This window comes from Dinoponera quadriceps, unplaced genomic scaffold (genome assembly GCF_001313825.1).
Source record: "Dinoponera quadriceps isolate SergipeBrazil2010 unplaced genomic scaffold, ASM131382v1 scaffold3736, whole genome shotgun sequence".
Taxonomy (NCBI): Eukaryota; Metazoa; Arthropoda; class Insecta; order Hymenoptera; family Formicidae; genus Dinoponera; species Dinoponera quadriceps.
The window spans coordinates 489,549-508,133 of record NW_014557750.1 but is presented as its reverse complement, the minus strand read 5'-3'; the positions used below and the strand labels follow the sequence as shown (position 1 = coordinate 508,133).

Genomic DNA, 18,585 nt, shown 5'->3' with positions numbered 1-18,585 from the left:
CCCTATTAAAAATTTCCACGCGGATTCCCACGGAAATTCAATGGAATTCATGTGAATATAGGATATTAAAAATCCACGTAGGAATCCGCATGCCCAGATAAACAGAAACTGAATGAACATAGAATGCTAAGTAATAGTAACATTTAATGTATTTTTTGTGATGCCATTGTAACAGCACAATATGTTTAAAATATGTTTGTTTTCAGAAATACTTATTTATTACATCATCATTTTAATCAAAATATTGACTTTTGATTACTCAGGCAAAAACTATGTGTATATATATACACATTTAAATATTTATATACCACTTTCTATTATGTGTACATCTATATTAGCTTAACTGATGAATAAATAAAGCATTGAAAAACAAAAAAATAAGAAATAAGTAATATCTCCATGTTTGTAATATTGTGTATATATTTGTTTTAATTTCGCGTGTTCAAAATTAACATTTATTACTTAGATAGTTAAATAAAGCTGTAGAAAAGTATTTTTTTTCAATAAATAATTAACTTATTTAGAGTTCCCTTAATATCGCCCCTGATAAATATAGCATTTACGGACAACTATTTTAAGCAAAATTTTATTAATTCCACCGATTTTTTTTTCAATGTGCACATATCTTTTTTTTAAGTCAGTGTGCGTTCTTTTTTAAGTCAGTATGCGATACAAACTTAGCGACATGCACACGGAAGTATGATATTGAAGAGCTATTAAACTCCCCAGGGAGGTTCGTTCGAGTCTCTTTCTTTTTCAGGTCGTAGCGAATACATCGCGTCTCGTCTTTCCATTTTCAGGAAACTTACGTTACGCGAGTCATTTACGTCGGGGAATACCATGGAGATCATGGAGTTTTGTCGAAGGTGGGTGTTATCGTGAGTTACCTGCGTCGTATTTTCGCATAGACTTTCAATCGTGAGTGAAACGTAATCTTCATAAAGGATTTATCATATTTTTCGAGAGAATAAGTAATTGTGAGATTCTAAGATTATTTCACAGGAAGAACCAAATATCATGACGCAATATGAAAATTTTCTCATTGTGAGTCACAATTAAGATCGACTTATTCCTTGTACAATTTCTGTATTTCGTTTTATAGAGAATGGAAAATATTATACAAGATCTACGTATGGATTACGGCGACATGTCTATCACAGGATTGTTCCTCGTTTATCCGATGTGTTACGTCCACGTGTTAGAGGTATTTGAGCATTCTACATTTGCGTAATGTTTACATTACTCTGTCATAGAAATACAGAGTCCGCCACCAAAATCCGAACAAAATAAACAATTTGTTTAAACAAAATTCTATTCGTTAAAATGTAAAAATTACAAACAAATTTTTTGTACATCACTAGTAGTATCCTTTTAGAGTAAAATTATTCTATATAACCCCCTTTTGCTTCGATGACTGTTTCGATCCTCACTCTGAAGCGCTGGTACTCTTTTTGCAACATGTCCTTGTCCATATTGACGAATGCCGCTTTGAAAGCGGCCTGGAGAGATGTCACGTTGGAATGTCTCGACTTGTTGGTCACTCATTCAATAACGCTCCACAAGTAGTAGTCCAACGGATTCAAATCTGGTTTGTTCGGAGGCCAGAATTCCTTCGACCAAAACATGTCCACATTATCCGACAGCCAATTTTGAACTAAGTGACTTGTGTGCGCCGGCGCGCTGTCTTGCTGGAAGACGTACGGTCTCCCGGCGGCCACGGTATCTATCCACGGCTTCACTACTCTTGTCAAAACGCGTAAATAAACTTCTTTTGTAATGGTTTCTTTTTTTTGAAAGAAATGTGGCGGCATGACGTGACCTCACTGCAGACGACGCCTAAGACGTGAGCAGAGGCCGGAAATTTCGTCCTAGCTATTATATTTAGCCGCAACATCATATACGGTCGATCTCGGGTACCCGAAAAACCGAATAATTTCGGTCTGCGAACGTCTAGCGCGAAGGTCTTCAGTTATCACTCTTCGGTTATACTCCGCACTCGATTTTATCTGCTCGGACATTTTGAGGTTATGCACGCTTACTACAAATCTGACTTGCCCGAACGTCAAAATCGACTTACCGCCGAAATCAAATGAAACAGGAAATTCAAATTTAAGTTTGTCCGGATTTTAGTGACGGACCCTGTATATCATGATAAATCATTAATTCAGTCTTCGAAATATTATTAGTATTAATATTATAAATAATCTAATCTACATGGAGAAAAAGTTTGGTTGAATTAACATGACAATAATCGAATCGATTTTGGTTAGAATAAATAAAATTTCTATGGTTATAAGAAACGAATTTAGTTCACAAAAATTACAAATCTCTCTTGCCTCCTTCAACCAAAACACATTTAGTTTGTTCGTTATCAAGTCAATTCAACTATATTTCTTTTCCGTCCAGGATTTGGAAAGTTTTAAAAAGTAATTTTTAAAAAGTAACGCATTACCGTCATTCGTTATCTATTGAAAATAAGTAACTCGTTACCGTCAGACGGAAAGTAAGGAATCATTACAATTTTCGTTAATTTCTTCACTAAATTTGGAAGATTTTTGTTTTTGGATTCGTTTCTGTTCATTTAATATACATGTATATAATATATGTGTGCAAAATAACAACAAAAGTAACAATTATATTTGTTCCCATTACCCAAAAATTGTGTTACTATTAACATTGCTAGTAAAAAAAATGTTATCAAGTTGTTACTGAAAAAAGTAACGGCAACGACGATACGTGACAAATAACGCTTTACTTCTCAACTTGGTCTAATTTTCATGCCGAATTTTTCCTCATAGTACTCGGCCATTTATTTACAAAATGCGAAATGCAGATATCGAAACTGAAATCTGTATTCTTAATAGGCATGGGAGGATATTATTTACAAGCATTACGAGTTGATGTACTCCACGAAGAATGACGAATGCGAATTTGGGAGAGCGATTCCTCTATCTTCGTACCATCACGTTCATCAAGTCAGTGATCCGACGTGGTACATGTTATCCAGTATAATCATACATAATTAAATTATGCTTGCAGAAATTCTTTAGCGAATGGTGTCACGTGTATACGATACCACCCACATTGCTGGAAACGTTGGAAGGTTACGATCTGGAATATATTCAGAAACAAGTGATAAACTGCTTGACTAAGGTGTACATATTATGCGAGTATATAGCGAATACCGTGCGCCAGAAGGTTCGTGAAATTTACAAAAAGCGAAAGAAAATCCGACATTTCACACTTCCGTGGTATGGAGATATGCTTAAAAATATATTACCTATTAGTATCATTTTCATTAGCGTATTAAGGACTCATAAGTTTAGCATTTATTAAGCAAAATTATGTTTCTATATATTTATTTCGCTACCTGAATAATAAATATTAATTTACAACAAAGTTGAGATAGACATATGTATGTGTGTGTGTGTGTGTATGTTGTGTGTGTGTGCGTGTGCGTGTGTGTGCTGCGTGTGTGTGCGTGCGTGCGTGTGCGTGCGTGCATGTATGTGTGTGTGTGTGTGTGTGTGTGTGTGTGTTATAAATTTTACACTCCGCTGTATTTTCAAAACAAAATAGTTAATAATTTTGAAGTGTATGTATAATATTTCTATTCTCCTCAATTCTATTGCCTGTGGCCAAACGTGGTGAACTATCTCCAATACCTCTAGCGCACACGCTGATTATACACAGCTATATAGAATCTACAATTCTCTTGTCAAGGATACTCTCGGTGGTTTCCCATCGCCTGCCGAGAGGAAACTAACGTATAAAAATTTTTGACTCTGCCGGGAATATCTGCATATTATAGTTTTTAATTTCATAGTAGTTTTTCATCAAAATCTTATTTTAGTTTAGAAGATTTATTATTAAATTTATTATTATTAAAAATAGAACTTAAAAATAGCTAGTCTCAAGGAACACGTATAAAAAGTGTCAACTTTAGTTATCTCAAATTATTAACCTCTTTCTAATTGCATAAGCAGTTAGATAATATTTTAATGTATACGCAGTGTAAGTTTCACCGAATTCTTATCATACTCATCTCACCTTACAATCTTCTTAAAGTAGAATATCTTTTGATTCAGTTTCTATATTATTATCAAATTTTTGGTGCATTTTTAAATGCAATGTAGATCAATTTGTAATTTTTTTACAATTTTTTTATTATTTTGAGATATGGGTGTTACGTTCTTAAGGCTCTTAATCTTGCACTACAGATGTCTTGTTTAATGACGTCATAAACGAGAAAGCGCATTCCTAAAATTCTTGCGAAGTACGTTGAAATACAAAATAATTTATTGATTGTCAGAGCAAAAGTAAAATTTTGGAACTATTTTACAGATCTGCTCAATCGACTATAATTGTCATTTTATGGATATATCTTTTTATTCCTCCAAAATGCTGCACATACGTTTTCTTGTTTCTGACGTCATTAATCAAGATGGCTGCAGTGAAAAGATAAGAACCTTAATTTGGCTTCCGGATTAGTGTTGCATCTTTCATGGATTAGTTTCCTCGTCATGAATCCGGAAACTAAATGAAGCAACCGAAAAGAAGTCTGGAGGATCGCGAACTATCGTCGAATGAAGCTCCGACGAAGCTTCAAGGGATTCTCTTTCGACGGATTCTCGATACAATATCGAAGGAAGACCGCGTGAGAATCCCTCTCTCGCTTGATTTCGTGACGCGGTTTCATTCAATTTTACAGTCGATCAACGTTCAGGACGTGTTCCTTGGCTTGGGAGGCAGGGAGGTGACTCAATACTTGCCGGAAAGTACGATTTTCGAGTTTCTCTTGCACGTGGAGTCGCCCGTTCTCGAGACTGTGGAGGATCGCTTGCAAATATACTCGGACACATCGCTGAGCGAGTTTTGGGACGGTAAGAAATAATTACATATGCAAATTTACGTCCCTCTAGACTTGAAACGTAATCGATAAGCTTCGAAATCTGGTATCGATGATGAATTTACCCTCTTCAGAGATGAATCTATTAAAATCCGAAGAAAATTATTTAATTTGTACACGGGAAAAACAATTCCGTTGGTGCAACTGAATCTTCCATTGCCTCGGGGACCAGACAAAAACTCGGTTGTAGGAACAGAAAGATTCATGTAGGAAATATTGGCTTGATCAATTATTATCAATTATTTCGATCGAGTTTTAATGCAGCAAAATGTTTACACGAATATTCTCCATCCGTGATGACAGAGATATTATTTTTTATCATCGAGTCTTCATCTCTGATCCCTCTTCGGTTGCAAGAACCAAGTTTTTATCCGTATAAGAGAGTGATCTGTCAATCATGTGACGAAATCTCTCTTTCTCTTGTTGAATTCTGTAATCACTTCATGGATACCCCGTGAGAACATCTGTGGGATCGACATGGAATTAACGTGGAATCTACTTTCTTACGTGGATTTCACGTCAATTGCACGTGGATGTTTTCATCGGGTATTTACTATATGCATTAATATTCCTGCAAAGGTTAATTATCATTGACCATACGAGAAAACCAATTTTGTTGGTCATGAGGAGCCAAGTACGAATATGTATTATAATGCTATTTTAAATATTAATAATGTCAACGCATACAATTTACATGCATGAACGGAAGAATATGCTTAAGATTCCTGTGTTCTCGCTTTGTCTGTCCTTGTTTGATAATGTCAGAAACGAGCAATTGTATGCTAAAATATATTGCGATATACGTGGAGATAAAAGAATATACGTACAAAATAATTCTCATGATCGGTTCGGCACACTTGTAAAAATATCCGTATATATTTTGATATATGATTATGATATATGATATCCATATATATTTTGATATATGATATTCGTACATATTTTGATATATGATTTTTTGCTTCTGATCAAAGGACAGCTATAAAGAGAATTCAGAGGTCTTAATTTATTCTTATATGTACATCCATACAAATTTGTAAATACTGATTGTTGCGAGAAATATTATCGAGGCTTCCAAATTGGTGACCAAATTGATATGGCGTTCCGCTCGATTAGCGGGGAGGTTCAGATACGACTTTCTTTGGTACCGTATTTTTCGCAACATAATAATTAGAGTAATTAAATTGCTTACTAATTTAATTAACAATTGGGTAAAAGTTTTTCAGGGGATTTTAAATTAATACGTGCGCTGCCAATTACGAGTATACTCGTAGTCGGTATGTGAGCTTCATAAACCAACTACGAATATATATCGATTACCGACTTTCTGTACGAAGCACGAGTCAATCTGTAGTATAAGCATATTAATTTGGACCCTTGGCTTGTGAATAAAGTGGAGAGCACGTAGAAGAAAATATGCCCGAAGAGCGTGGCAACGAACGTGTTATTAACAAGTGTTACTAGAATTCAGAGGTCGGTTCATATATGAAAGGCTGTCGTCGAGTTAATTTGTCCGAAAAAATTCAACACGTTCGCAATACACATGATGGACAATTTTACCCTCCCACAATAATATTAATAATGACATTATCAATATTTAAAATGGCACTAGAACATTCGCACTTGATTCATCATGGCCTTATATTTTATCTTTGTCTTTTATCAGAATTTTATTTTGAAGTCCGATTTCGTTGGCGTAACTGAATTTTCCATTGCCTGGGGATCAGACGAAAATTCGGTTGCGGAAACAGGAAGATTCTTGTAGGAGGAAGTTTCCGTTCAGTCAATTGCTCTCAGCTGTCTCACCCGAGTTTTCGCGCAGCTGAATGTTCACACGAATGTGCTTAGTCGCAGTAACAGAGACATCATTTCTCATCGCCGAGTTTTCACCTCTTGTCACCAAGTTTTCACCTGGTCCCTGTTCAATTGCAGGAATTGAGTTTTTTGTCTACGTAGGAAATAAATCATGAATTTTTCCGCGTCTAGTGAAAGGTGAAAACTTCCAAATGCCTTTAAGTTGGAAAATTCTCACTTGTCACGAATACACGCTTCATCGAATTTCGGCAGTCATTTCTCGAAAGTTGATGACGCCGCGATCGGATCGAGGTCGCAATAATGCTCGTCGCATGAATAAAAACGATTATTTATTTCAGAATATTTACAATATCAAAAAAACGTTCTGGTATGGGGAGGGTACATGAGACTCGTGTGTCGGAGACAGTTCTAAACTAAGTACATATACAAACTTCAATGCTGTCTCGCTCAAGCGGCGGCTGGTCAGGTTCGATCGTTATTTATTATAACACATTACGGGGCGGTAATGCGTGCGCAACAGTTACTCGCGATCGAGGAATCCGCTCGGATTCTGCTCGGTGATTCCCTTCCTCCGGTATTTCTTGGCAGGTGTAAACATTTCAATGTTACTTCCCACAGATAACAACGTCTGGCCACCGCCGTGTAGTCTTGTGCCGCGCGACGTGTTCGACGAACGGGGCCATCGGATAATTTTGTTCGAAGAGTTGCAGTGTCATCTCGACAACGAGAAGTAAACACGCGCGCTTCGAAGAGATCGGCGATCGTCCTCAAATTGTTGCGATGGAGAAAGAAACGATCGGCCTCTCTCTCTCTTTCTCTCTCTCCCTTTTTCGTGTGACGTGAAGTAACGAACAAATTTCTTGCCATCGAACGTGAATCGTCCTCGGTGTCGCGAATATGACACGCAATCGTCGAAACGTATCGTTAGAAATGTTTTCGTTTCGTTATTAAAAAGTACACACATGCTTTAAGCAGAGCGATCGCGCAAATGAAGAATAGAAACTTTGGCAGTTTGAAGTTCCGGCTTGTTTGTTTCTTTTTTTCTTATTATTGTACTGTTTGTTCTCTCGTGGCGTTTCTCGCTTTATTTATTTCTTTTCTCCCTTTCTTTCGTCGGATTTCAGCGGGACCTCATTGTCGTAGTACACCGCGTACACTTACAGTCTCTCTCTATGCGTGCAAAAGTTATAATAAGGAGGCGGGCGGGCGGGCGGGAGGAGCGGGGGAATGCGTGTGAATCGGCCCTTTCAAGGGATCGCTAAAAATTCTCCTCTCGACACAGCACAGTACACTCAGTACAATCTGTTTCCGACATCAATTCCATTAATGGCAATAATAATAATGAGAATAATAATAATCATAACGGTTAGTGACTCATCTCTCCTTCCGATAAGCGGGACCTCGCACGCACGGATGACGTAATGTAATGCCTAGCGATCGAGGAAACAATTCGCATCCGCCTAGAAATCCCTCGAGATACATTACGGCTCGTAAAAACGCGATTCACCGTTTTCTACGTTCCTTAAACATCGAATAATTCGCTAAGTATCCACAGTCGTCCATCGTTTCCCTCGGACGGGGGCGTAGAAACGCGGACGCGTACGCCTCGCCTTCGCGTGCAGGACTCGTCCCTCTCTCTCTTTCTCTCTCTCTCTCTCTCTCTCTCTCTCTCTCTCTCTTTCTCGATATTCGCGTATAACAAACTGCGACGACTGAAAACAGTCACAACCTACATTTCGTCTATTGGTCAATTTACGCGAAATTTTCATTTGATACACAAATATATATGCCATTTCGACGAAACGTTGACTTCGGCGTGTAGAAGAGAAAGAGACAGAGAGAAAGGAAGGGAGAAAGCAATAGAATCGAAGTGGGCTCCATTTGAAGATTAAATTCACTGATTGACGTAAAGGGACGTTCAAAACTTAACGATGACGCGAGAAGCATCGCGGCGAGATTCTTCGGTGAAAATCAAGAGACAGTTTTGCCTCGAGTTTCTATCCCATATTCATTTGAATAAATCGATAAACTGTCGCTTCACGGTGCGCTGTAACACCGGGCAAAGAACAAAAAACGGGATGTATAACACACGAGTGTAAAAATATGACGATCTCTCTTTCTCTCTCTCTCTCTCTCTTTCTTTCTTTGTCCCTTTCCTCCTCTTTTTCTCTTTGTCGCGTTACGCGCGTCCAGCCATATCGGATGAAGTACGCTCTATTTCTCACGCAAAATCCTCGCGATTGCGCGCCCCGGAGTGCAGTCCCGCACGCGAAAATCAACTCGCGCGGGTCGAGCGCGGCGAAAAAACACGGATTATCGTTCCTCGCGCGAAGTGGTGAGATTGGAGGCGCGTCTTGCGCGTGTAATGAGTGTAATTACACGTTAAATGCCACCGGCCAGCAGTTGACTCCTCTTGATATATTGAGAGGGAAGCTATACATCCAATTTTCACCTTACCTCTCTCGCGGATCGACCGGCGACCGGGAGCGGAAACTGCGCCGCCACTGCCACCGGCCACCGTCGACAACGACGACGATATTATCCCTGCATCGTACGGAGGATATGACGAGGCGTCCTTCGACGACCCTTTTAAAGCTATATAGTACAAAGAGAGGCTAGGAGCGGTAACCTCCGAATGAAGTACCAACGAGATTCACAAAGCGTCGAAACAGGCAGTAATTAGAAGTGCTATCGCGATTATGCACCATACGTTTCGAGGAACACCCTGATCAGCAGTCCTCACTTTCATTCTCTCTCTCTCTCTCTCTCTCTCTCTCTTCCTTTCTCGTTTTCTAGAATAAGATCAAGACTTTGAAAAACAACGTTCATCGTACTCGGTACATTTACTTCGAAAGAAGTCGTTACTTTATACATTGTACAAGAGATACTTAATCTTACGTTGTAATCCAGAATACTGCAGACTGACGACAACGATAGGGGATTTTTATCTATTCCTCTTTCTTCTTTCTCTCTCCCTTTCTTACACACATACACACATCCACACACACATTTTCTCTCACTCTCTCCATCATCGCCTCGTTACTCCGACCTCGTGATCTTCGTGCGCCCGTCGCCCACGACTCGATTTCCCACGGATGGAGATACAAACGATATGTCTCTGACAACCCGATTCTCCCGGTTCTCTCTTTCACCCTCTCCTCGTCGTCTTTGTGTGCGAGAGAACTTCGTCGCGTTGTTTGCAGTTCCCATTTACGCGTTGTCAACGTTATATAAATAATTACATCGCGTGCACGCGGAACGCGGCGTCACGCGGCGACGACTATCATCCCCCCTGTTCAGTGTACGTTATTCTGGCCTGGCAGCGCCTCCCCCCGACGACGACTTAACGCATATACATATTTATACTTACATCGACTAGACAAATTGTACAGTGTTGTGTCATAGTAAAAGTGGGAATGAACCATTAATATATACGCGACTCGTACAAAATATCTTCCGCGTCTCGAGGTATGTACAAGTACGGCGAACTCGCGCTCGCACAGATCGCAAAATTCTCTCTCTCTCTCTCTCTCTTTTTCTCGCTCGCTCGCTCGCTCGCTCGCTCGCTCTCCTTCTTTTTTTTCTCTCTCTACTACACGCTCCGTCGCGAGGCTCCACCGGGGGCCCGGTCGCGAAAAACTAGCGACGCCGACGCGAGAGAAGCCGGCGAGGAGAGCCGGTCGGGGCTATTCGTCGTCCTTCGGTGTGAAAAGGGCACTTGATTCAACAGAGAGACGCGAATCCTGACGAATGGAGAAACGTAAAACCCGTCTAACTCGAACCGGTTTGCGCGTGCGCGCTCTAAGCGTCCCGAACGACACGCCGGATGCCGTCTCCACAGGATGTCCCGATCCCTTTTCGGGGAGTATCCTCTCTTCAGGTACCGGAAAAATACCTCTTCCTGCCGTTGCGAGTTTTAATCATCGAGATCGTTAATAGACACTGCAGTCTCTCGGACGCCCCTTAACTCACCCCTTGCCCCTCAAACGATACCTTAATCTATCCCGGACGTTCCTCGGTAGATCCCTCTAGAAGGAAAAATCGTAATCGCGAGAGACATCGTCGCGCATCCTCCGAATCCTCTCGATCATCTTTCGGAGTGATCTGTGATCTTTCGGAGATCATCTGTGTCGTTCGGGACTGGCGGCTGTCTCGCGGTCGACAAGGCTCTCACAGCAGTTCGCTCACGTTGCACATGGTGCAGGGCCCGTGGTGGATGTAGGGTCACACGGAGCTCTCTCGCTTGGCCATCACCACAGGCGTGCTTATCGTTCCGTCTTTCTGCGACTGCACCGGACAACATTGGCCGGGCATCCTCGCCTCGCAGTCCTTCGTCAGTAACGTGCCGCTCGGGCAGGTCCTACTGACGACGCCCAGGCCGGCGTACAGCATCGGAGGACTCATCGACATCGACATCGACTGGATATTCTGGCTGGGCCAGTGCTGCCTCGGTAGAGTGCAAACACCGCTCTCGTACACGTCGCCCACCATCGGCTGAAACTGTAACGCGTCACTCATCATACTTCCGCCTGCCATTGGCCATCGTGCTCGATCTACTAACGGACGAGCGAATAAACGGACGAATAAACGAACGACTATCGATGCTTGATGGTGTAATGGTATGGAGAAAATAGAATAATTATATTGGATCAGTCAAAAGTTTGATTCGATTTTTTTCTTGCTCGAATTTCCACTTTATTGTATTCCACGGGAATCAATTAGTCGTCAACCGAGGAATTTTTGTTGTTCTTTGTGATATTTTGTCCACATTTTGGCAGCAGGACAGTATTGCCCCGAGTCGAAATCGATTTCGTCACATAATAATTCTACAAATTTTTTCTACAAACTTATAAATTTAATATAAAAATTCTACAACTTGGAGGGCACTGTACAAATTACATTGTTCCACTTTGATTCAATAAGTGATAACATTTTCTCAACGCTGAAAAGGCTTATTTCAAAAATATTTAATATCCGATTATTTTAATCTTGTACCTGCATTTCATCTTTATTCTTAATTTCAATAAACAATATATTAACTGAATAATTTAACTGCACATAAAACATATATGATAAGCAAATATTACATAATCCAACAAAAATTAATAAGCAAATGTAATTAATGGATAAGCGAAATAAATTTGATTTCTCTTCATCTCCATATTATATGTTTATTTTTGTCGTTGGAGATATGCATATATATGAAATATGTGTTTATTATTTATCGGTGTCATGGCACCATCGTACCGCTTAATATATTTGGAAATATATGATGTATCGTTGTTCGCGTGCTGTATTCTCTGTCCTGACTTTTCGATCCAGTATCCTGGACCTGGCTGTCCCATCATGACACAACTCGCGTAGATACGATTGGATTGGAGAAAATAGGCATTAATTAACGCGATGTCAAGAGTCCGATTAAATATGTCAAGAGCCGATTAAATATATTTTGCTAAAGCTCCTGGTCCATAATTTTTTGGTAAAGCTCATAGTTCTTTGCTGCAGTTGTCTTGTTGGATAGCGTTAACATGTAAACGCGCGCCAAAAATTCATGAGAAATATATGAAAGTAAAAAAATATGTTAAAAAATCTCTAAGTTAACTACAACTGTAACTGAAATTACACTTGTAATCGATTGAGCACATTTGTAAAATATTCCGGTAATTTTCGTTTTATTCGAACAATTAATAAATAACCGTAAAATTAACATAATAAGAAATCTTTCATCTTAGCCTAATTTTCTTTATAATTTTGTCATGTTAATTAATCTATTGATTCTTAACTATTTATATTATTAAAGTAAAAAGAATTTTCGGAATATTTTACAAATATGTATCATTTTATGAACATAACTTTTTATGTTGATATATTCCGCAAAAATTTTGGGCGTACGTTTTCTCGCTTTTCTGATATCATTAATCAAGATGGCGGGGAGACAGGAGCCATAAAATATGATGTACTACTCGAAATAGAAAAATACGCGTCGTATAATGATATAAAAACGTTAGGCAAGAAATATAAACTCATCAACAAAAATTAATAAGCAAATATAATTAATGGAAATATAATTAAGTGAAATAATAAATTTGATTTCTATTCATCTCTATATTATATGTTTATTTTTGATGCTAGAAATATATCAATTGTCAACTGTCGTTGCTAAATATATGAAGGCCGAGTGATCACAACAACCAAGAGAGTCCGGATCTTCAGGGAAGTCACACGTATTCTCTCATGTCGTACGCTTTTCCGAGTGCTTTCATTACATTCCGAATCGGCGAGTAGTACGCGTACACATGGAGCACATGTGTCAGTGTGTTATTTTTCGTTCTCGTCGATTGATTAAAATATAATTCGTAACTATGAATACCGGCCTTAATATTAAATGTTAATGTTTGCAAATGCTGGCTTTTACATTTAATAATGCTCCTTGCATCACAAATGCAATCTTGTTTACATTCTTGTTTATATCTGCTAGCATTTTTCTATTTAATATTGTTATCATACGGAATCCAAATTTAAATTTCTATTCGTAAACACACAATATTATTGGACACATAAATTGTTTTCTTTTCCTTTACAGCTTCAAATCAATTCTCTTAAGAGCTTCAAATTCGAATCTTCACACGCGAAAGAATAGAAAAGAAATAAAAATTAGAAGGGATGAGAATAAATTATTATTTCTTTTATTCATTTGCCTGCATTCGCCAATCTTTATTTGATTATTTAATATTTCCTTATCTCATATTGTTTGCAGCTGATTAAGTTGTATAATTAATATTTCAATAAACGCGGAACATCAGTTACGTTACATCTATGTTATAATTTCTCACTCAACTATGTAAATGTAATATAATATATATGTAAATATAATATAATGTATGTAAATATAATATAATATATATGTGCTGCTGACTGAAATTATATATCAATAAAGATTAAATGCAGGAATATTGAGATAATGGAATATTAAATAATTATGAAAGGAGAGTTTTAGATTCAACATGGAGAAAACGGCAGTAAATACCCATTTGTATTAACAAGGGCAATAGTTTATATAGCGTTATATCTCGAGATTCTTCATTTGGTCCTTCAAGTTCGACGGAATTTGCAGGATCAACGTAGCACCACAGTTTCGACTTGAACTTGCGTACTTGTATTACAGGCACGTGACGCCAATTATTGAAAATCGAATCGAACTTGTGGACTGAGCTGATAGTTCCGGAAGTTAACAGAAACATTTGCTTGGACTTTCTCCCCTCGTTAAAAAGGGTGTTATCATCGACTGTATCTTGTGCTAACCGCATCCCACATTGATATTTCTCGTTCAATTACTCGACACAAGTCCGAAACTTGCGCAAAGATTCGAGCCTCCTTTTTAGCCTATCGATATTCGCAAGTTATTATGTTACTTCGTCAAACACCTACGGGAATATTTGTGAAGTGTTTGCATTACTTAGACTGCGACGGAACTTACGCTTTTGTGCTTCGTTGACAAGTTCGAGAACTCGTGCAGTGGCATGCCGTTGCGGATCGTGCAGTAACCGACGTAACTGCTATGTCCGCTGATGGAAGTCACCGTCGAGTGTTCCAAGAGACTCCTCGAGGGTGACGTCTCGATCGTTGACACCAGACGTCTCTTCCTTAAATATTCCGACGGTTCGTCTCCTGCGGAAAAATTCCGCGAAAGTTTTACAACCGAAAATGTCGCGAGAGTTTTACGAGCGTGTTCCGAAAAAAGGTAAGAAATGGGCGAAAGAAAGAAAAAAGGAAACGAAAAGAATTGATAAACGTGCGAAGGAGCGAGTAGTAAAGGAGCTTTATCGGCGAGGTTCTCTTTCATTTCTCCCGAATAAAACACATACACACGTACTTTCGAATACTCGCGCGATATTTGTATAAATCTCACGTGCTCCTATTTCTCCTTTTTATCACATGATATTCGCGAAAGATACATTCGGAACAGATATATTCGAAAAGATAAAAGAGCTTCCCATTTCTTATCATATTAATTCTGTCATATTACAATTTGTATTGTGACAATTTTTGTAATAATTTTTATTAAAATTGTTCGTTCTATTTACTGTTCGTCTTCGTTTATATTTCTTTTTTGCTACGTTCGAGATTAAAATAGTTGGTCTGTGATAATACTTGTTAGAAAAATAATGGTTCATACAACACGAAGAAGCTTGAGAAATTCGTGCTAAATATTTATAAATATTATTTATGATATACATCTTTGACACTCTATAGTAAGAGAATAGCAATCAAACGTACATAATGTATAAAAATTCGTAAAGAAATAATCATTTTCCTCGCTTTAACGTATAATATTTTTGGCTGGAACTGTCCGTATTAGGTTAGACATATTTTGACATGTTTATGAATAGGGTAACTCCAATATATACGCTGCATCTTAAGAACAACTTAATTTATCAAATATTATTTATTACGTTTAAAGCAAGTGAACTATACAAATTAAGACTGTATGCTGTCTATTACTATAAAAGAAATTGGAAATACGAAATATTTATTTTTTATATTTAACAGAAAAACTTTTAGAAATTCTTGTATTTTTGCCATATATCCCATAGGGATGATATATATGATCATTCATGAGTAGGATATATGGTTTATAAAAAATTTACAAATGATACAAATAAGACGTGAAATTATACGACTTATAAAATGTGTGTAAAAAATTGATTAGGATATAAGAATGAGAAATAAATATATGAAAAGTAATAGTAAAAATAATTTACAAATGTATAACATAAATAAAAATTCTGTTTTACAGATGGTAATGCAATAACATTTGCAACATTTACTGTATAAACCAAACCCGAAATGCTTTCTTGCTAAATGTCTGTACTGCGACATAAATTCCATACGCTAAAAATGTCATATATTTTAAGTAGGTGAGATATATAAGATATCAAGCTAAACAAAGAATACAAAAGCTAAGTACTTGTGTATTTTGCTATATCCTATCCTTTAATATCCTTCTACATTTATATATCGCAAAATAATCATTAAACCTTTTACATTCTCTACAGTAATCATTTTAAGCAGGTCGTAATATACGATTGTGCTATTTACTACATTAGGATTCAATTCACGAGGGTTTTAATATTAACAATAAAAAATTGAAATCATAACACAATACTAACATGATATAAAGGTATATATAACAGAGTGGATGCGAGTAAATTATTCCCACTCTTTTTATTTCTTCCGACTTTTGCGGCGTAAATACAAGAGTTATCTTATATCATAAGTACAGAAAACTCCATTAATGCTGTTTCATTCTATGGGCACAATAACATTTTAAATTTTCAATTAGGCATATTTCTTTTGAATATTTGTACATCATGACTGCTGCTTTGGAGCATTGTTGTCGATTCATCAAATTATCAACAGTCATGATACACAAATATTGAAAAAGCGCACATCTAATTAGAAGTTTTCCTAAGCAATACTATTATGCTTAGAGAGTGAGACAGCATTAATGGAGTCTTCTATATTGTCGTGAACGGAAAAGTTGTCATACTTCTTTTTGAGTTTCGCAACTCGTATCCAATAGGAGAATGTATCTCTTGAGAATAACTAAGAAATAACTTGAACACGGGATGCGTTCCAAAACTTATTAAAAAGAAAGTGTCATACTCTCTTCCACCTTCCGATGGACGCACACATATATGTCACTAGAGAAATAATCGTAACGTTGTTTTATCCGTATTTTTCTATATTTTTCGCATTTTTACGTATTAATAATAAATCTTTAAAATTATTTAACTATTCTATCTTTAAAAAGATACCTTACCAAGAGATATAAAAAGGGAAATAATAGCGCGCATAATATTTGTCAAATCTTTATATATTAATTGTCATATACTTTAATCGTTATTAGAAATTATGTATTTTACATATCAATTTCTGAACAACTAGATAGTCAATGATCTTGTAACTTTTTTGTAATATTTCTACAAATCTCTTTTATCGTCTTCTCGTTTTTCATTAAAACCGTAAGAGTAGTTTAGTTGCTAAAATTAAATCATGATATCTTTGAAACCTTCGTACTTGTGATACATATAAATAGTGCTAACTTTGATTTCAAGTATCTTAGTTTCAATATAGTCAATCTTTTTTGCGAGTTTTACATGTCGATCTTCTTCGAGTTTTATATGTAGTTCGTGTTTCAATTAATATGCTGTTAAAATTTGAAAAGATCCCTAAGAAAATAAATTTACGGACCAACTATCTTAATAATACGGAATCGTGGTCGGCATCGAAGGCGAATCATTTATAGTTATATGCAAACCAGTGATCTGCTGCGGAATGATGTCCGGATTTTTCTCGTCGCTCTCGCTCAAATCGCCGCTGGTATCAAGTTTTCTGAACGGGCTGCTTGGGTGTTTCTCATCCGCGAGCAGGCTGCACCCTTCACGGAATCTCAGCTCTCTCTGTATGGGAACGGCTTTCGTTTGCTTCGCGTGATCCTCCATTTGCGATTTGTTCTGCTCGTCCACGTGCGTGTGCTGAATCCGTAAAACGATCATCACTATAACTGCGACGATGATGAGGGCAGTCACCACGCCGATCATCACGCTCAGCATCGGTGTCAATTTGACGTGCTGCCTTGGTCGTTCTGTAAACGCGGTCGGTCGAACGGATGAAAATCAGAAGCGATCTCAGTAGCGATCGAACGATTCCCACGGTTAACGACGTGTCTTCGTACGATAATTTTTAATGTTTAATATCTCACTTTGACCTGAATTCGAACATTCGCTCTCATAAAAACGTCAGTATTTCAAACATTTTCAGACTCCGATAAAGCATTGAATTTTTCAGAGATGATACGATACGACAATATTTTAGGAGTCGTTTTATAGTCGCTGAGAAATATTGTATCACATTTGACGTAACAGATTTTTGCAAAAATAGAGAGAGAGGAGAATTGAAAGAAATTTGACGCGCGCGTGATGCTTGATTCATTCGTGCGGTGGACATGCGTAATCCCGGAAAATCAAAATCCCGAAATTTGAGAAGTAGAACATCATCCGGACAAGTCACAATCCCGAAAACTGAACATAGGGACAATCTCCCGAAATATCGGAAAAAGTTATAACTTCGCGAGACAACTTCATTTTCTTCCAATATTTCGGGAGATTGTCCCGGTATTAAGTTTTTGGGATTGCGATTTTTCGGGATGTTGTCCTACTTTCTGAATTTCGTTACTTTTTTTCGAAATTATACAATATATATTCGTGTACTTCGTCAAAATACAGCGTGTAATGCCCCGATTATAGCGCACTACGGTGCGCTATTTCACCTGCACAAAGTTATTAAAAGTCTGATCCAATCGGTGGCGAGCGAATTAAAAATTACGATAACAATCGCATTGGGAAAATAACGGGAAAATCGTCCGATAGTATTAAATCGCAAATCCCTGCTTTCCCGCGCGGTCATAAAAGCTCCCAGCAGCTTTTTACGCGGCTCAATCGGCGAATTAATATTGAGTCGATAGCTTTTCATCAGTCCGACCAATTGGCGATGCCCTCCGTGTGCGATCCGCGCGTGAAATTTTTCCGTAATTACGCCGGCCGCGTATAATCACCTCAGATTATGCATATTATTTAACCGAATACGTTTCGGTATCGGAGAAATAGCGAAGAAATAGTAGTTATTTGCGGGAATTGTTGAGAAGACTAATACAAGCCGGCAGAGGTTTCCTAACTCTGTTAAACTCATATACTCTCCGAGGGAGAGAGAGAGAGAGAAAGAGTGGTTTGATTAACCGCTTTTTTTTCGATAAAACGCACAAATAGAATTTTATTTGTTCCGTGAAATTTCATCGAGCT

At 37.8% G+C, this 18,585-nt stretch overlaps 2 protein-coding genes across 2 annotated transcripts in view; one reads left to right on the top strand and one right to left on the bottom strand.

The window, feature by feature from the left end:
* The first annotated feature begins 711 nt into the window (after positions 1 to 711).
* On the top strand, positions 712 to 7,458 carry LOC106749427. Its single transcript, XM_014628856.1, has 6 exons — positions 712 to 866; positions 1,103 to 1,204; positions 2,865 to 2,975; positions 3,040 to 3,198; positions 4,712 to 4,883; positions 7,343 to 7,458. The coding sequence occupies exons 2-6, from the start codon at positions 1,106 to 1,108 to the stop codon at positions 7,456 to 7,458; spliced, it is 657 nt and encodes a 218-aa protein (XP_014484342.1). The 5' UTR covers positions 712 to 866; positions 1,103 to 1,105.
* A 473-nt stretch (positions 7,459 to 7,931) lies between these two features.
* The window catches only part of LOC106749443 (hemicentin-1-like), a 410,426-nt gene continuing 399,772 nt past the window's right edge, over positions 7,932 to 18,585 (bottom strand). The window contains exons 12-14 of the mRNA XM_014628886.1: positions 17,046 to 17,372; positions 14,202 to 14,392; positions 7,932 to 11,224 (exon numbers count right to left, since the gene is read on the bottom strand). Of these exons, the coding sequence (XP_014484372.1) occupies positions 10,949 to 11,224; positions 14,202 to 14,392; positions 17,046 to 17,372 (794 nt within the window). The 3' untranslated portion in view covers positions 7,932 to 10,948. The remainder of the gene's footprint in view (positions 11,225 to 14,201; positions 14,393 to 17,045; positions 17,373 to 18,585) is intronic.